The 20,808-nt window shown below is 43.3% G+C and overlaps 1 protein-coding gene across 4 annotated transcripts in view; it reads right to left on the bottom strand.

The window, feature by feature from the left end:
• Positions 1-4,961: 4,961 nt before the first annotated feature.
• Positions 4,962-20,808, bottom strand: part of ASIC1 (acid sensing ion channel subunit 1) — a 381,195-nt gene continuing 365,348 nt past the window's right edge. For all 4 annotated transcript variants that reach the window (XM_073613156.1, XM_073613154.1, XM_073613155.1 and 1 more), the window contains 4 exons: positions 15,943-16,034; positions 13,498-13,577; positions 13,288-13,392; positions 4,962-6,536 (listed from right to left, as the gene is read on the bottom strand). In XM_073613156.1, coding sequence (XP_073469257.1) covers positions 6,432-6,536; positions 13,288-13,392; positions 13,498-13,577; positions 15,943-16,034 — 382 coding nt within the window. In that variant the 3' untranslated portion in view covers positions 4,962-6,431. The remainder of the gene's footprint in view (positions 6,537-13,287; positions 13,393-13,497; positions 13,578-15,942; positions 16,035-20,808) is intronic.

Below are 20,808 nucleotides of genomic sequence, written 5' to 3'. Positions count from 1 at the left end.
ACTGCCCCGTTTATAGTCCCGACGTACGTGTTTTACGTAACCGCGTTCAGAACGATCGGATTTTCCGACAACTTTGCGTGACCGTGTGTATGCAAGACAAGTTTGAGCCAACATCCGTCGGAAAAAATCCATGGATTTTGTTGTCGGAATGACAGATCAATGTCCGACCGTGTGTACGGGGCATTAGACTGGGATGCCGCTAAAGTCCATGTGTGTGTAAAGGCAGGCGTCACAATACTTTTGACAATATAGCGTAGGTGAGAATCTTACCCGAAAATGTATACTGCTCCCGGTCAGTCCACATACTCTGTCTATAAAATGGGTGCTGGTCCAGCTTGTCACTGAGGTGTCAAAAGAACATAGGTGTATGGATGAACTCCACAAAAATACTGTTATTTTGTAATAAGTTCATAGAAGAAAGAAGAATACAGCACAGCAAGAGAGATGAGACTAGCAACTTATGCTTTAGCTTGTTGTAGTGTGAAACGCGTCACAAAGTCTCATCTCTTCTGCTGTGTCCTATTGTTCCATGGATTTATTACAATAAAGGAGTGAATTTATTGGAGTGTGGTAATCCACCTATAGCCAAGACTCCTACTTTATTTAAGGGTATCACCTTATGGTCCACAACTAAAAACACCTTCTTGTAGATACAGAGAAAGCAGTGCAGGCCCTAAACCTACCACTAGATTTTATTCTTATTGTCGGCAAAGGAGGTAGCTAGGCCTAGAACTAGAGAGGGAGGATACATTGAAATCAATCATTCAGAGTTCAGTTAATTGTAATTACTGTCTGTTAGTTGTGGAATAAAATTTCATTGGTTGATATTACATACTGGACTGAACTGCTTTTGCACTACCACACTGAATAAGCCTCTAAGTGTGCTACACCATAGTAATATCAGAGTCCCATTGTAGTGGTAGACCAGAAAATATACACTGGGTGAATTCAAGAAAAGGCCACAGATATCACAGATTTAATTAGGTGATCCAGATATCACGCTCTATCACTCCATAGCTCCCAACTGTCCCTGATTTCGAGGGACTGTCCCTGATTTGGAGCAATGTCCCTCTGTCCCTCATTCCTCCTCATTTGTCCCTCATTTTGGTCTGATCTATATAGTTGTATATAAAATGCACTTTTTATCTATCAAAAAGTGTTTCCCAGTGCTAAACCTTTCATCTGATTCCTAAATTGCTGCATTTGTAAATTCCAAAAGCCAGTATAAAGGAATAGTAGTGGTAAAAAAAAAGCACTTGTGGGTTTAACCAATCTTTTTTTGCGCAATTCTCCTTTAAGGGGGCGTGGCAAGGGGTGTGTCCTATGCCTGCATACTTTTGCTGATAGGTGTCTCCCTCATTCCTCACTCTTCTCATTTTAGTCTTCCACTGTGGAACAAATGTAGAATGTACCATAACATGGGGGAGGGGTCTGTGAATACAGACATAAAAGAAGCAATCCCAGTGGGTGGTTCTTGCCTTTAACAAACCATTTAAAAGAACATGCTGTATATAGATTGATTTTCTGGGGGTTTGCGAGGACTGGATTTTAGTGATGTCCCATTTAAGGCTGGCCATAAACAGAGCAAATTACTTTCTTGCAGCCACGGCTGACCCAGCTGGGAGAACACATTTATTATTGCTAGCAGCTAAAGCAGCCGCTAGCGGTAATCGCGTGTGAAATCCGGCAGGCTGGTTGTACCCAAGTTGATGGTTCAAATCTCAAGTTGTTTTAAGGCTCCATTGACAATTTGTCATGTAACTTTGGACATGAAAATCGTATGACAAGTCGTTCCCCATATTTTCCAATGATAACCATTCATATATGTATGACTTAAAGTCGCAGCAACTTCAAAGTAGTTCATGCACTACTTTGGTCTGACTTTCATGTAACTTGAGGGCCATAGACTTCAATGTAACCCTCAAAAGTTGCATGAGAGTTGTACCTGAATGTTATAGAGTGCAACAGTTGTGAAACAGTTGGCCATTTTCATTGATCAAAGCCAAAGTTGCACCCATCAAAGTTGCGTCAAAGTTGCACTAAAGTTGTGCAACTTTGGAGTCATACAAGTGTTAATGGAGCCCCTCTATGGGGGAGATTTACTAAAACTGGCGCACACAGAATCTGGTGCAGCTGGGCATAGCAACCAATCAGCTTTTAGGTTCTATTGTCAAAGCTTAAGGCCTCATTCACACGAGGCGGACTCCGTTTCCACGGAGCCCGCCTCGGTCCGCCGGCTCAGCGGGAGATCTCTCCGTTGATCTCCGCTGAGCCGGAGGATGACAGTTCCCTCTCTGCTCATTGAGCGGAGAGGGGCTTGTCAGGCGCCGCTGCTGCCTATGGAGGGATCGGATGAAAACGGACAGCATGTCCGTTTTCATCAGATCTCACCCGATCCGATAGCGATGGATCTGGACGTAGGGCCATCCGTCTGCTTTTTGCGGATCAGACCGGGTCGGATGTCAGCGGACATGTCTCTGCTGACATCCGTCACTCCATAGGCTAACATGGAGCGCCCGTTCAGGTCCGCCGTCAAAACTGACAGGCGGACCTGAACGGTCTGATCATGTGAAAGGGGCCCATCTGAACAAGCTGAAATTAGAAGTTGATTGGTTACTATGTACAGCTGCACCAGATTCTGTGTGCATCGGTTTTAGTAAATCTCCCCCTATATAATTAACAAATACACTTGAGCATACGTAATATTAGAATGTCATTTTGCTGATGTTGTGTGGTATACTGTAGTTGTATGTGGATAAGAAAAATGCACTGAACATCTACTACATGTTAACCTATCATGCCTGGAGCTCCCTTAGTTAATCCATCTCACCCAGTCTGAGATATTCTAAAACCATTATGTGGCATTTATCTTCAGGATATGACACTCAAAGGCATGACATAGTTTAAACTAGACCATACCCATTGCAGACATTGCACCATAGCAAGCAGAAGTAATCTGTGGCTCCCTAGCTGTTGATCCTTGACAAGACTGTCGATTCCACGTCAAGCCACAAAGTTCTTTGACATTAGAGTGGTGTTATTCCCACCTGCAGACATTTGATTATGGGAATACTCATTAATTGAATATATGAACACTATGCGCATATGTGTATCTATGAGGATTGTTTGGTTTCTTATTTTCTATGGGGTGAGGAGGAGGTACCAATGATGACAATGGTAGAAAGAAAGGCAAACTGAAGGTTCCTGGTCACAAGAGAAGTCCCAGGCTTCTGGATAATCATTTCTGAGTCCACTGAACTCCAGCAGTCAAAGATTTTAGCAGCTGGCCCGCTTTTCATATCTCTAGCGTGGTCAGTGCCTCTTCACATTATGGTCACAGTGATCAGTCCTTCAAAGGTCATAGTTCATCTTTCTGGGTTCCATAATGTCTGGACTCCCACATGGATACACACTGACTTCTCATAGTACAATCAATGTGACCATGGATAGTAAACATATAGAAGGTTATGTAGGCTCCCATCTTTAAGAGTCTTTTGTAAGTACTGAAGTAATACTTCTTTGTAGCACCCCGAGGTCAGGCTTAAATGCCACCATGCACAGCAGTCCTTCAACGTAGAACTGGAATGATTTCTCAGGAACTTAACAACACTCCTTAACTCCAGTCATTCAACCTGTGATGTGGTATAACCTAGAAACTCCCTGAACTGACAGCTCACACGTACAGAGAACTGACGGCCAAGTTCTGTGGAGGGTGAGCGTCTCAGATCAGGGGCCTTATAGAAAAATAGATATTTTACAACTTTAGGAAATCGAGAGCAAGACGAGAGAGCGTGAAAATCCCATATAGCCTGGACGATCGCAAAAAAATGTAAATTTCTAGTGTAAGAGGCATTGACATGAGCCAATAGGCTAGCATAATAGTGACATTAAATTCCGAAAATCACATTGTTCTTACATTACCTGGGGAACATAAACCTAATGTTGGATAGAACATATCCTCCACATATACTGCAGCCACATACAACAAAAGGCATAGGCATTTGCTCATCATACAAAGAGCAAATAATAAGAACTAAAAAGATAACTTATCTCTGTTATCTCTTTATACCAGAAAGCAATACATTCCCACGCTTTATGCTTGGCAAGCAAACCTTGTGAACTGATAATACTAGAAAATGTTATGCCACAAAGGGAGTAACGGGATAATATTCCCGAAATGTATTTCCCTTCTTCTTTAATAGGAATTGGCTGATGGAATTAAAGAGGTCAAACTGTAGACATCTTCACTTAGCATCAACAGAAGATGACAGAGGTCATATACATATCAAATGCACTGACAGGAACAATACATTAATATCAATAAGCGGAAGAGAGGTGCTGGGTTATATATACATTTCATTAATGCAAGTGCACCATCAGGGGGATGAAGGATTATTCTATCATAAAATAACCCAGAGCTCATCAAATTCTGATTTCTTACATCAATAGAGCTAAATTTCCTCTGTTTCCTGTATGTATATATATATATATATATATATATATATATATATATATTCATTTCTTCCCTTTCATATATAAACTATATTGTCAAAAGTATTGGGACATCTGGCTGTAGGGTTCAGTATTGAGTTGGTCCATGTTTTGAGCTATAACAGCTTCAATTCTTCTGGGAAGGCTGTCCACAAGGTTTAGGAGTGTGTCTATGGGAATGTTTGACCATTCTTCAAGAAGCGCATTGGTGCGGTCAGGCACTGATGTCTCCACTGTAATTCATCCCAAAGGTGTCCTATCGGGTTGAGTTCCTCCACCCCAAACTCGATCATCCATGTCTTTATGGACCTTGCTTTGTGCAGTGGTCCAAATCATTTAGTGGAGGGGGGATTATGGTGTGGGGTTGTTTTTCAGGGGTTAGGCTTGGCCCCTTAGTTCCAGTAGAAGGGAACTCTTAAGGCGTCAGCATACCAAAACCTTTTGGACAATTTCATACTCCCAACTTTGGCCTGTTCCAACATGACTGCGCACCAGTGCACAAAGCAAGATCCATAAAAACATGGATGAGCGTGTTTGGGGGTGGAGGAACTTGACTGGCTTGCACAGAGTCGTGACCTCAATCCAAATTAGAATTAATAACTCAGATAAATTAGAGCGAGGACTGCGAGCCAGGCCTTCTTGTCCACATCAGTGCCCGACCTCACAAATCCGCTTCTGGAAGAATGATCAAACATTCCCATAGACACACTCCTAAACCTTGTGGACAGCCTTCCCAGAAGAGTTGAAGCTGTTATAGCTGCAAAGGGTGGGCCAACTCAATATTGAACACTACGGATTAAGACTGGGATGCCAATAAAGTTCATGTGCGTGTAAAGGCAGGCGTCCCAAAACTTTTGAGAATATTATATATATATCTATATATATCTATATATCTATCTATATCTATAGATATAGATAGATATATAGATATCTATATATAGATATCTATATATATTGCATTAGCGCCACTAAGGGATTTCTTTTCTTACATACTTTTTTCTGTTATGAAATTACATGTTATTACTGCACTGTCTATCGTCACCTTGGGGCTATTTATATTTCATTGCAATTATCAGATAATGAAAGAAACTTGTAACTATGTGTTTTGATTTCTTTCTTCCGCTTTTCAGATTAACTAGGGATGTCACTTGTCTCAAAACATTGTAATCATGGTAATATAGTTGGGTGAGATTAAAAAAGGGAATGTTTTCCTTACTTCATTTTCAAAAACTCATTTAACTCATACAGCTTTGAGAACCCTATTGAGGAAGAATACAAACTGTAGACTGATATAGTATAACTTTGTTTTAGTTGATCCCGGAGTAGAAATGTTCTCCTCGTCCCCCCACCCAGGTGCATCAGTTCAAGGTTTGTAGTTATAGTTTTGCCCGGCACTTTGAAATGCTTCTTCATGTTGAGTTAAAACTCTGCTTACAAGGCTCTTATTATAACAGTATTTGATTTTTGAATGAATACATCTGTTTTTGTGAATCTTTCTATTTGATATAGAAGAATTATGACTCTTTTGTGTAACTTTAAATCATTGTTCTTGGACTACAGTATCCTGTTATTTCACCCTTCACAAGGCTTGAGTACTACTTAATGTGTCCATTCTTCGAGTCATAAAGATACTTAGTGTGTCCCTTCTTCGAGTCATGAATATACTTAGTGAGTCCATTCGAGTCATGAAAGTGATTTCTGTCCTTCAGGCCAATAAGGAGCAAGGTGAACCGCTGTGTGTCAAGCTATACTCTTCCCTTCATACTCTTGGGGCAGATTTAGGTTCTCTTTACAGTATTTTTGTCTTTAAATTGGGACGATGCCAGTTTTTGGTTATGTAGATTTTCACCCAGGCTCTTGTGCTCTCATCTCCGCTTCTCATTCAGTCTTGTTTCCTCCCGAAGATGATTTTGCTCTCTCGGCTGTTTCAGTATGTGGTCTCAGCATGTGAAGTCTTCAAATGCACCACGTACTGCGTGGTGGGGGAGAATGTTCGCTGTGTAACTCATGCCTGCTGGGTGCCCTCTCACGCCCTCACACGGAGCCTGTAATGAGAACAGAGTATTCATTATAAGTGGCAACAGCTGAGGAAGCATGTACAACACTTCTGGATAAATTGGAAAATCAGTATCACATACAGGCCAAAATAACTTAATATATATTCCATAATAACTGTCTTTGAATTACCGTTTTGTATTTCTAAAGGGAACCTTTACTGACAGAAAGGGCCAGTTTACTGTCCTTCAGACTTTAGGGGGGGCCAGACTGTGCCCAGTGGGAGTAAACAATGCCTGATCTTTGGTATTAGGGGGAGAATTAGTTGGTTTCAGGTTAGGAATAATGCCCCATTTTTGTTGTGAGTGGAAGGAATTATGCCCCATCGTTGGTGTCTGTGGAAGGAATAGTGACCCATTGTTGGTGTCAGGGGCAAGAATGATGAACCATCGTTGGTGTCCGTGGAAGGAATAGTGACTCATTGAAGGTGTCGGGGCAGGAATAATGTACCATCGTTGGTGTCCGTGGAAGGAATAGTGACCCATTGATGGTGTCGGGGCAGGAATGATGTACCATCGTTGGTGTCCGTGGAAGGAATAGTGACCCATTGTTGGTGTCAGGGGCAAGAATGATGAACCATCGTTGGTGTCCGTGGAAGGAATAGTGACCCATTGTTGGTGTCAGGGGCAGGAATTATGCCCCATTGTTGGTGTCAGTAGCAGGAACAATGCCTCAAGGGCCAGATAAAGGCAAGCAAAGGGCCACACACAGGTAGGTCCCCAGGGCCGCAGTTTGGAGACTACTGGGTTAGAACGTCAAACAAATGTTCTTAGGTGAAAGTTCTTGAACAAATTCCCACTAGTGTATGGCCAGCTTTGGGAGTTTAAACATCACTGACCTTCCTGGTCTGCATGCTTGTTCCAAGTCCAGATATCAGAAAATATTGAAGCCAAAGGCAGCCAGGGAAGGCAGTAAAGGTTCTCTTCCTGTCAGTTTAACCGCTTGTCGACCAGCCGCTGTCATTATACTGCTGCAGGTCGACAGGGCTGCGTGAATCGCCATAGGTGTACGTCCCCATTCTGATAGGGGAGTAGAGAGAAATCTGCTGTTCCTAGTGATCAGGAACAGCGATCTCTCTACTCCCTGTCAGTACACTGCCCCCACAGTAATGCCGTGTACACATGAGCGGAATGTCCGACAGAAAAAGTCAGACGGAACCTTTTATCGTATATTCCGATCGTGTGTATGCCCCATCGGACTCTTTACGTAGAAAATTCTGACCGACCTAGAAAGAGAACATGTACTAAATTTTTCCAACTAAACCAAAAATGACGCATGCTCTGAAGCAAGTACGAGACGGAAGCTATTGGGTACTGGCTATTGAACTTCTGTTTTCTAGTACCATCGTACATGTTATACGTCACCATGTTATGGACGGTCGGAAATTTTATGTGACCGTGTGTATGCAAGACAGCTTTAGCGGAATTCCATTGGAACTCCGTCGGAAAAACCTTCAGAGTTTATTCCGACGGGAAAACCGGTCGTGTGTACAGGGCATTAGAATCACCTCCCTAGAAAAAACGTAACCCCTTGATCGCCCCGTAGAGTTAACCCCTTTCCTACCAGTGACATTTATTCAGTAATCAGTGGCTATTTTAAGCTCTGATCGCTGTATCAATGTCACTAGTTCCAAAAAAGTGTCAAAGTGTCCGATCTGTCCGCCACAATGTCGTAGTCCTGCTAAAAATCGCAGATCGCCACCATTACTAGTAAAAAAAAAAAATAACAATAAAAATGCCATAAATCTATCCCCTATTTTGTAGACACTATAACTTTTGCCCAAACCAATCAATATACGCTTATTGCGATTTTTTTACCAAAAATATGTAGAAGAATACATCAGCCTAAACTGATGAAGAATTTTTTTTTTGTTTATAGCGCAAAGAATAAAAACCGCAGAGGCGGTCAAGTATCAACAAAAGTAAGCTCTATTTGTGGACAAAAAAGGACATAAATTCTGTTTGGGTACAATGTCGCACGACCGCGCAATTGTCAGTTAAAGCAACGCAGTGCTGTATCGCAAAAAATGGCCTGGTCATTAAGGGGGCAAATCTTATGGTCCTTAAGTGGTAAAGGCAGAGTAATGGCAATGATTCCTTTATGTGGCAAGTGGTCCGCTGTACATCCAGGACTGCTAATTTATTATATGTATACTGCCTAAAATATACAGTCATTAATCCACTCTGAATACAGCTCCTTCCTGTTTGTTCCTTGAAGGGTACAAGATACTACCATCAAGGCTAAATAATAACATTATGTGGAAAGTACATCTCACACAGTAACCGGTTTATAGCCTTTATGCAAACATTCCATCAGAAAGGCAGTAATTTAGTTTGGGTTGTAGTTAACTAGGTCACCTTTATTTAAAATTATACTTACCTTCTGAGAATTGCTTCAAAGATTTCTAAGGCAATACATGGGTACCAAGAACAATGGATGGTGAGAGATATGCCTATCTTGGTGTCAATCATACACCTTGATGAGATGTTTATCCTTGACATAGTTAACATAACTGTCCTTTTTGCATGGCAACCCCCCCCCCCCAAAAAAAAAACCTAAAAAACAGCCTCATCATATGAATTCAACCTTTAAGGAAAACAAACCTCCAAGGCCCCGATGATGTTCATCTATCAGCAGGAAAATGCATTAGCATGATTTCATTGCTGATTTGTTGCTGATGTTTACCTGTTATCTAACTGCAAGTTCTTGTACCTAAATAAAACTGGTCCTGTACTGTCAACTGCACCTCAGCAGGGCCAGGACGAGGGGGGTGGGCCAGGAGGGGCAGCTGCCCCTGGTGAAGCACTATCATCCGGGGATAGGGGGGCCATACTTTAACCTGCGCTCACCTCAATGCACGCACACAGTTGCCCCTGGATCAATTGCTAGCAACCAGCGGACTGTGGAATCATGCCTACTGCATAATTCTCTCTGCCCCGGCAGAAAAAAAACTCACCATGCATGTGCCACTTTATGTTAGAAAGCAAGCATTTGGCTATGCATGCGCAGTGCATACTCCTTGCCAACCTAACTGTGGAGGTGGGGCACAGTTCTACATCCTCACCCAGGGCGCTGGATGACCCCACCCTGGTGCTGCACTTCAGTGCCAATATATAATAATCCCTGGATTGGCAAGAGCTCCTTATATATTATAGCTGGACTCCAGGCAGATATAAAATACACAAGTTAATGCAGCTGTAATCATTAATACATCCTTAGCCCTGGTTCACACTGAATGTGGCTTTGAAACCATGCAACTTCACTTGAAATTGCATGATTTCAAAGCCGCATGTCAGGGTGACTTCAGGTGCAACTTGGTTGGCATCTGTGTGACTTCATGCACAAATGTCTACGCAAGTCGCACCTGAAATCGCCAAAAGTAGTGCAGGAACTTCGTTTTCAAAGCACTGCAAAGTCTCATTGCCAACAGTAGGGTGCTACTTGTCATGCGATTTGACCTGTCAAATGACAAGTCGCACTGGTGTGAACGAGGACTTATGCCCCGTACACACGGTCGGACTTTGTTCGGACATTCCGACAACAAAATCCATGGATTTTTTCCGACGGATGTTGGCTCAAACTTGTCTTGCATACACACGGTCACACAAAGTTGGCGGAAAATCCGATCATTTTAAACGCGGTGACGTAAAACATGTAAGTCGGGACTATAAACGGGGCAGTGGCCAATAGCTTTCATCTCTTTATTTATTCTGAGCATGCGTGGCACTTTGTCCGTCGGATTTGTGTACACACGATCGGAATTTCCGACAACGGATTTTGTTGTCGGAAAATTTTATCTCCTGCTCTCCAACTTTGTGTGTCAGAAAATCCGATGGAAAATGTCCGATGGAGCCAACACACGGTCGGAATATCCGACAACACGCTCCGATCGGACATTTTCCATCGGAAAATCCGACCGTGTGTACGGGGCATTACAGTGAAACTAAAGTCCTGCTGTTAAAACCTTGCAGTCTCCTTTGGAATGTACTGTATACTGAGCTTGCGCAAGAGCAGCTCAGTTTATATTCCATCATAGCGCCTGTGTGTTGGAATTCTTGCACTCCCACGCATAAGCAGGAGTGGCGTCATCCTGAGCCAGCCAATGAAGATGTCCAAAGAACGACACCCAGCAAAAGATGCCAGAGCTGGTAAGGGACGCGATCCATTGAAGGAAAAATACGTTTAGCTCGGCTTCAAGTGTATTTATTAATGCAGACAGTGTAAGCAGTGGCGGATGGTAGTATATTTTTTTGGGGGGGCGGCAAACCAATGCACCAACAGCCACCCCCCCAGGTTGGTCACCAGGACACCTGCACCTCCCGCCAACCCCCCCCCCGGTCGTTGGGTCACTGGCCCCGCACTTACCCCATCTAGGTCGTGGCAACTCCGGGCGGCAGCTTCCCCTGCATCACATCCTGCGTCTCCTCCCTCCTCCTCCTAGGCGGCCAATTGAATCGCCCTCTCCTTTCGGCCAATCAGGTGACGGGTCTCAGGACCTGCTTCCCGACTGGCCGGGAGGACAATAAGGAAGACACTAGCAAATATTTATTCGCTATTGTTACACAAGTAGGTGTGCTCGGGTCGCAGTGCGCTGGGCCCTGAGCCCACCCTTTTTTGAAGCCTTTTAGAGCCTCTGGCTCTAATCATGTGCTTCAAAGAAAAAAAACCCCCATTAAAATCCATGCGTCCGGCGCCCTGCATGTAGATTAAGAGGGCCGGACGCATGGATGGGGGGGCGGTGCCGCTGCGTCCCTTATGGATGGGCTGCCACTGAGTGTAAGTGCCTGGCTCTAACTTTCTATCAACGTCTTGCTTCCCCTGTACAGCACAGCTCAGACAGGCAGATGGAAAAGCAGCAAAGGGGTGTGTTGCAGTGCAATATGCATGCTAAAAAGTGGAGAGAGCAGAGAGATGAGTTAATCAAAGTGCTGCTTCTCCTTGCATTTTCCAGTCATAGGTTGGGGGGTGACCTGTAAGTGAAAGTGAAACTGCAGCAGAGACAGATCAGGTCTCCTTATCCTGCCAGGCATTACTGCGCTGTATGACAAAGCTCACTCAAATGGGCATACAGGCCTGTGCACCACCAAGACAATAGCATTTCTGTGACGGGTGAAACTAGATGTTTAGCTGAAGCCACTCAGCCTGCATACCTCCCAACATTTTGAGATGGGAATGAGGGACACCTACTAGCAATTGTATGTAGGCATAGGACACGCCCCCTGTCACACCCCCTTAACCTCCCTGGCGGTATGATTATTTCAGATTTTTGATGCTGAAAACGGTACAATTATCTTGCATGGAAATTTGGCGTTTTATATTGTAGGCCTGTAAATCTTAGGAATAACTCACTTAAATCTGTCCAAACAAGAGTCTAGTAGCGTTCCCGGGTATGATAAAGTTTGAAAAACTAAATCATAAATTATAATATAATAAATAACTATAAATTATTATAACAAATAATAATATAATAATAATAACAATTATTCAATAATGTAATCAAATCAAAAACACTGAAATTTGGTTAATAATGACAGAATTGTCGCTGTCATTACTTTTCAGGGTTTGATGACGGATCTCCCCACAAATCACTATCGCTCAATTCTGCGAGTGATTCTAATTTATTATCGCTGTTTTCTAGCTGGTCTAAAACCACTTTTGATGTAAAGGGACGGTTTTGGCTGCTATGGACAATCTCCAGTTTCCAGGGCACTGGAGAAACCACTAGGGACAAAAGGGAGGTGAAATAATTTCATACAGTAATGTAATCTGTAAGATTACAGTATACTGTATGTATTGTGTGTGTTTTACTTTTTGAATTTGGCGCCGTTCTCCGTCCCCGTGCATCACAACGCTCGCAGGGAACGGAGCTCGGCACTGTGATAGATCCGGCGGAGGACGAGCCGCTCACACTGCGGGGGGGGGGGGACATCGCAGGATCCTGGGGACAAGGTAAGTAACCTCTTCCTGGATCCTGCGATGCGATCCTGAGTCTGGCTCGGGGTTACCGCTTTTGGTGCTGCAAATCCACCCCGAGCCACACTCAGGAATACCGCCAGGGAGGTTAAAGGAGAATTAAACAAACAAAAAAAAGGTTAATTAAATCCACAAGGCATTTTTTTTGTTACCATTACTATATTTGCTTTTGAAATGTACAAATGCAGCAATTTAGAAATTGGATGAAAGATATAGCACTGGGGATAACTTTTTGAACTTTTTGAAAGAAAAAAAGTGATTTTTATATACAACTATATAGATCAGACCAAAATGAGGGACAAATGAGGGGGAAAGAGGGACATTGGTCCAAATCAGGGACAATCCCTCGAAATCAGGGACAGTTGGGAGCTATGCGATAGCATTTCTGTGACGGATAAAACTAGATGTTTAGCTGCAGCCACTCAGCCTGTACAAAAAGTTGTCAGGGTTGCAGTGGTTGCAGCTATTTCCATGTAATTGCATACAGTACGATTACATGCAGTTACATGAACTGTCTGCATTCAGGGCTGCTCACCTGTCTCTAACAGAATATAATATATATAATCTCTTAATGTGTGATTACATTTGGACAGCTGTGACTGCTGTCAGCCTGTCATTCATTTGTACAGCTGAGCATAAGAATCGGCGTGCGGCACATGAGCCCTTAAGCTTTTTGTTACATTTTCGTCTCAGTTTTGAAATCATGATCCTCATATAAGACTGATTTTGCCTTTTCCCCATTTCATCAACTCATGAATAACTACTTACGTGACGTTTTACGTCATCCATACTTAACGCTACTCCTTTGTCGTTGTTGTTGCGTTTTGAGTCTTTGCCACATTTCGCACCCCCGCACAGTTTGTATCTTAACACCTAGAGAAAAAAACATCAGCGTAAATACTTTGCATTGCCATAGGAACGATGCACAAGGCTGAATCTGAAGGACTGTGAGAGGTTCAGAGAGCCCGGCCGTCTTACCTCATAGGCATAGTCAAAGAGCTCGAGAACTGTTAGGATGCTCGCTCCAATAAACAGGCCCATCTGTCCCCCGATGTCCCCTATAGGAAGAAATCAAAGCACTGATAAGACGGGAGAACAGGATGGCTGCTTCAGGGAGATAATGCTGCAATCCTGTCACAAACATCACCAAAAAGAAAAAAAATGAAAAAAAAAAAAAAAAAGAAATCTGCGGCTATAGGGGTGAGGAGAATATTAAAGCACGAGGCTGGGAACACAAAGGGGAAAAAAAAAAAATCGAACTGTCAGAAATTGAAATGAGTGTCCAGTGCTGGGGCGAGAGCAATTAACATTTCAGAGAGGATCCCCGGGGGATGCGGAATAGTGAGTACAGTAGACAGGAGCCAGCACAGCATGCAGGTACAATATATTTCCAATGAAACATTACAGGACTAATGAAACCAGCCTGAAGCTGCACAAGTATTACCAACTCCCAGAATGCTTTTTATTCAGTAGCAGTTTATAAACTACAGTAAAACCTTGGACTGCGAGCATAATTCATTCCGGAAACATGCTTGTAATCCAAATCACTTGTATATCAAAGCGAAATTTCCCATAAGAAATAATGTAAACATAGATGATTTGTTCCACAACCATTTATTCATAAATCCTTCAGTTTGTAGTCCATATAAAAAGATTATAGCAATGTAAAAGGTTGTGTAACCAAAAAAAGTGCATCCACAAGTGGAAGCCTCCACAAGAGGATAATGCCGCGTACACACGAGCGGACTTTCCGGCAGACTTGGTCCGACGGACCGGACTCCATCGGACAATTCGATCGTGTGTGGGCTCCAGCGGACTTTTTTTCCCCAAAAGTCCGACAGACCTAGAAATAAAACATGTTTCAAATCTTTCCGACGGACTCGAGTGCGGTTGAAAACTCAGTTCGTCTGTATGCTAGTCCGAAGGATTAAAACCGACGCTAGGGCAGCTATTGGCTACTTCCTTATTTTAGTCCGGTCGTATGTCATCACGTACGAATCTGTCGGACTATGGTGTGATCGTGTGTAGGCAAGTCCGTTCATTCGGAAAGTCTGTTGGAAGTCCGTCGAAAGTCCGCCGGACCAGTCCAGACGAAAAGTCCGCTCGTGTGTACGCAGCATTAGAAGAAAAATCCTCAGGAGCTACAGAGTATAAAAGAGAAGAGAGGCACCTCAAAGTGTAGCAATATGGTTACATTTAATGAAGGTACAACATTTAGCAACTCACATGGTTGATGATTAAAAGAGGCACATCTAAGTATGCAGGCATCTGGGGTAAAGCTGTCCAAATAGACCATCCTCTGCACTGCCATCAGTCTGTAATGACCGGGAAGACTACCCTGCAGTAGAGCAATCTGAAAGCGAGGCTTGACACGCTCGTGGAGCGCAGTGTGGAAAGGATGACATCAATGGCGGTGCGGAAATTGGCCTATGTGGACAGCTTTACCCCGGGTATACTTAGACGTGCCTGTTTTAATCATCAACCATGTGAAATGCTCAATGTTGGACCTTCATTAAATGTAACCATATTGCTACACTTAAAGGTGCATCTCTTCTCTTTTATACTTAGTGACATAACACTACTTGTATATCAAGACATCGCTTGAATATCAAGTCAAAATTTATAAAACTATTTTGTCTTGCAAAACACTCTCAGACCAAGTTACTCTCAATCCAAGGTTTCATAAAAACTCTCATAAATATGTTAATTTCACTTCAAAAGTCATTTTTTGTTTTGTTCTGGGATCTGTAGCTTTCATTTGAAGGTTTAGTTCACCTTTAGCAAAAAACTGCCTATCAGGTAAGGGACACCTGTTGATAAAAACAAACTGTGCAGCAATATTGCCCTTGCTATAGGTGTACTCCATTTACATACCTCCCGAAGCCTGGCCAAAAAAACGCTTTGTTGCTAGGACATTGCTAAGTCACTCCCAGCTGTCACTGCTTACCCCTACCATTACAGGAGCAAGCTGTCAGGCCTGGTTCACACCGATGTGTGTTATAATCTGCTGCGAGAAGACAGTCCCTGACCCTGTCCAAAAATGCAGCGGCTGAAAACACATAGATGTGGACGTGTTCCATAGGGAACCATTGTAAATGGACTGCAGTGCATTTCTGCAAAATGCACTAAAAAACACATAGGTGTGAACCAGGCCTTAAACATGTTATTGGATGAACACACATTATCTGTATAAAAAGAAAAAAAGAAATGTTTTCTCACGTGCTCAATGTTTTCTTAATGTACTCATGTACTTAAACATTGTCACAATATTCAAAACTAGGTTAGGTCAAATATAGACTTCTTCCACCCATACAAATTATTTTTTCCATCGATAAAAAAAAAAAAAAAAAAAAAAAAAAAAAAGTACAGTATATATACAGACATATATAAAAGAGTTATATTTCACTTGAACAAATATCTCACCAAGAAGTCCTGCCACCTCGTATGCTGCCTTCTGTTCAATAGTTTCATAGTTTAGAGCTTCAAAGAAAATATCCAGGACCAAAATATTGTCCCTATCAGAGAGAAAGGAAAGGTGCTAAGACAGTGCGTTGTCATGGACACAATGACTAGAAGAAGTCACATTTACTAAGACTTGCCAAAAGGACTTTATTACAATATGGCCATGTTTGCCTGCACGGGGATGTACAGGCGCTCCATGCATCCCCATGCAGGTAGTTCCATTGATGTCAATTGCTACTCCCGATCTGACATCTGTGTGGGTGCAAGGCCCTGAATACATACTGGTTGTGTACAGGGCCACACCCGAATGCTTATCAGATTGGGAGCAACGTAGAAATCCATACTCTGCATGCAGGTGTTGACATCAATAGGACTGCCTGCATGGGAATGCATGGAACACCGGCATGGAACACCTGCATGGAACACCTGCATGGAACACCTGCATGCAGAGCGTGCATTTCTACGCCCCATGTGAACAAGACTTCAAGTGCCTCTAAACCCAAGAAATAAAAATGGAATATATTGCAGTTTTCTTTTCCTTAGATGTGGTGACTGCATTTGTTTCCCTTTTTATGGCTTTTTTTCCCTTTATTTTTCCCCTTGCGATCTGCCAGTAAGACATTACTTGTCCTCAGGTCACTCACTGCATTGAACCACATGCACTCATTCATATTTAAATCATGCATTAATGTGTGTTGAATTGTATTTGATTTCATTCAGTTGACTTCAAGGGTAAAATGCAGGTCAACAAAATGAACCGTTGTTCTATCGAGAAATGCCTCCCGTCGGAAAATGGGTCTGCCCATGTGCAGTACCAAACGTCACTCCAGCTGATATGTTGGTCAGCTGGCGTGACGTAAACAGCACATGCGCAGATCGTCTGAGGCATTATCTGACGCTATGCAAACAGCGAGGGGAACGTAGTTGTCAGAATGTGCCTTGCTGTTGTGGGTGCGTTGAAGAGCTGGTTTTGTCTGTGTTGCAACCCGCCTTTACACACAGGCAAAACCCGCCGTTCAACACATGAAACCCGCCTGCAACACAGACAAAAACCCGCCTTTCAGCACACGGAAAACCCCACTGCAACAGCGAGGCACAATCTGACAAAGTACGGTCTCCCTCCGCTGTTTGCATAGCTTTGAATAGTGCCCGTCGAATACTGTCTCCCGTCGAAAAAATGCCTCAGATGATCTGCGCATTCGCTGTATTTACGTCACGCCAGCCGGTCAACATATTAGCTGGAGTGACGTTTGGTACTGCGCATGCGCAGACCCATCGGGGGCATTTTTTGACGGGAGGCATTTCTCGATAGAACACCGGGCAAACTGACGCACTGCAACACAACATGTGAATTTTAACAGAACTTATGAAAACAATATATTTAAAGCTGAATTTTAGGAATTAGACAAAATCAGCTCCTGCAGTGGGCCCCTCTCTCCCCCTCCCACAGGTTAGTTTAGTCTAGAGTAGAGGTAAGTTGTAATATTTACCCTTTCTCCTGTCTGGGGGCATCTGCACTATTCTCCTCCATCTGAAGCTCCAGTCTGTGGGTGGCCCCTCTGCGTCATCAAGTACAATGCAGGGTTATTAACCCTGCACTGTATGTGAAAGAGGTAGGCATGGGACCCAAGCTGACAGCACCTTAGGGAGACTGCAGCACCGGACCGTTCCCATGGATTGAGAAAGGCTGCTGGAGCCAGGAATAAGGTAAGTATTAACCCTTACCCCTGCATCCCCAGAGTGAGAAAGGAGAGATAAAGAAGGGGAATGTCTAATACCATACCTCCCAACATTATGGGATGGGATCGAGGGACACCTATTAGCAAAAGTATGTAGCCATAGGACACACCTCCTGCCACGCCCTCTTCAAGGAGAATTAAACAAAAAAGAATTTGTTAAACTCACAAGTGCTTTTTTTTACCACTACTATTCCTTTATATTGGATTTTGAATTTTACAAATGCAGCAATTTAGAAATTGAATGAAAGGTTTAGCACTCCAAAACACTTTTTGAAAGATAAATAGTGCATTTTATATACAACTATATAGATCAGACCAAAATGAGGGGGAAAGAGGGACAGAGGGACATTGTTCCAAAGCAGGGACAGTTGGGAGCTATGTAATACCTGGAGGCTTTATTTTATGCATTTTGTGAATGGCCATGCATTTAGCAGTGGTATCGCTATGGGGGTGTGTGTGGGGGGGTGCAGACTGCATCCAAGGGACACCGGCCAGAGGGGTGACACCATCAGGGCCAGTGCCAGCATAAGCTTTGCTGATGCCATTGCAGGGACTCCTGCAAGTAAGTGCCACTTGCTGAGATGCGATGCTGAGTGGGGGAGAATGGCTTAGCAGAGGCAGGGACCTGGGACGGCTAAGGCTGTGACTCCAATGAAGTGCTGGCTTACTGGTGCCCAGGGCCCGTAATGGGGGGGGGGGGGGTTAGCCTCAGGCGCCTGCTGTTTGCAGTTGAACCATGCTGCCCCAAACTTTTCCTATGACTTGCAGAACCCAGATCCTCACTGCACCCCTGCCGTCTCCCTGGTCCCTGGGCACCCGGTGACACTGCTCCATGGGGCTCAACATGTGGGGGGGGGGGGGGGGGCTGGGATCTGGGGTCACCAAGTAACTACCCACCTCCTGGATCACCTGCGCTGCCCATCTCCTCTTCACCTTTGCTTTTTAACCCTGTGTCTGCTGAAATGTCATCCTTACCATGACCCCCACACTTGGGGGTTCTAAGTGGGTTCTGTCCTTTTAGGGTCCCCCCCTCCCCTCCCTTAACCCTCCAGTGGCCTCCATTCTTAGGAAGGGTGATCATGGTGAAAGCTCTGACATACACCTGTCAGTGGCAGCTATGTCCTGAGCCAGAATCTGGGAAAAAAATTATTGGGTGGGTGACACCATGTTTTACGCACCAGGTGACGCCAACCCTAGTGACGCCAACCCTAGTGACGCCACTGGCATTTCGTTCATTGGCAAGTATTGGGCCGTTTTGCTCTGGCCCATTCTGCCATTGTTCTTACATTTACCACTGTGACACATCTTTTTGTCTATTTAGATACATCTCATCCGCATCCACCCCTGATGAGCGAGCAATGATCTCGCGAAACGCACGTCGGGTTTTCTGATGCGTGCATTTGTATATACTGCATTGTATAACGTTTGTATCAACTTTATTTATTCTCTTCATTATGTGCAAATCTATTTGCTGAGCTAATATGCTATATTATCCATGTATGTACATAAATTTGAATAAACATTTATACTGCTATTGATCTTGTTACTCAGTGGCTAATTGTGACCACCTCATTTAAAGTCCCAGGGCGAATCTCTCTTTTGTAAATTTATATAGGGATGGAGGTGTATCATTGGTGACTGCAGACCTTTTAGTTTTTGTTTTTATTATTTTTTGCTTCTGGCATTTAGTATGAACCAATCCTAAAGTTTCTGCATGACAGCTATAAATGTAAAACCTATAACTTATATATACGTCTGAAACAACATGACTAATAAGCTCTAAGTGGGGCACAGTATACACTCTTAGGCCTCCATCATTGAAATAGGTTCAAATCTGGATAGGAGTGTCTGTCTGGTAAATATTGCCCAGTACATGTTAGCAGGCTTTGTGAGGAAAAGTGAAAGGACTCTGTGACAATAGGTTATCTGATACACGTGCAATGGTCTGAATGTACGAACAAAACTTTGTTCTATTAATTAAGAAAAGGAAAACTTTTTAAAAACCAAGAACCATAGCAAAATATAAAAGAACATAAAAACACTTGGTACAAAATAATCATTTTCAGAGGTTGGTTAGACAACAGTAGCAATATTTTATGTAGACAGCACACTACTACGTATCTTTATTTCCTTATAGATATATTAATAACTTGTATTAGCATTTGTCTTCACAAGGCTAGGCAATATGTCTCTTTCCAGCTCTGTACAGTGGAACCTTGGTTTACGAGTAACGCGGTTAACAAGTGTTTTGAAAGATGAGCAACTTTTTTTTAAAATTCTGACTCGGTTTGCGAGTGTTGTCTCGCAAAACGAGCAGAATTCAAGCTAATGTGGTGTGCAGTACCGCATTTGGCCAGAGGTGCGGGGGCGCCAGGGGACACTCGGAACAGTTTGGAGCCGTTCGGAAATACTTGGAATCACTCGGAAATACTCGGAAATACTTCGTTCCCGAGTGTTTCCGAGGCTTTCCAAGTTTAGCCGCGCTGTCCCTGCTCTCCGGCGCCCCCCACCTCTGGCCACATGCGGTATTGCATGTAATAGAAGTCAAGGCGAAACAAATTATCTTCATTTCCATTGACTTCTATGGGGAAACTCGCTTTGATATGCGAGTGCTTTGGATTACAATCATTCTCCTGGAACGGATTATGCTCGTAATCCAAGGTTCCACTGTATCACAGCAACAAGGGTTAAGTTAACCAGTACTTTTTTTTTCCCTTCAGTCTTGCAAAGTAAACTGAATCCTGCACTTGTCTCAGGTTATCTGGTGCACTATGATCGCTGGTGAACACGCCAATTAAACGGAATGTCAAAGTACAATGAAATCAAGGCAGGAGACTCCTAGCTTAGACTGCGGGATGTCATAGTAATGAAGAGAAGCCCAGTGGTGGACAAAATCCTCAAAAGGCCCCTGAGCAAGAACAATTTTTGGGCCCCCTCTTTACATTTCTGCAAACACCCAGACAGTGTTAAGAGGAAATTGGAGAAACATTCTTCATGTCTCTGTGCCAGAAAGTGGTGGTTACTGCCCAATGCTTGGATGTTACTAACCAGGAATACTGTTATTCATGAAAAATGCCTATATACATAG

The sequence above is a fragment of the Aquarana catesbeiana genome, linkage group LG02 (assembly GCF_042186555.1).
Source record: "Aquarana catesbeiana isolate 2022-GZ linkage group LG02, ASM4218655v1, whole genome shotgun sequence".
Taxonomy (NCBI): Eukaryota; Metazoa; Chordata; class Amphibia; order Anura; family Ranidae; genus Aquarana; species Aquarana catesbeiana.
Note: the sequence above shows the minus strand (reverse complement) of the source record. Positions and strands in the feature narration are given on the sequence as shown.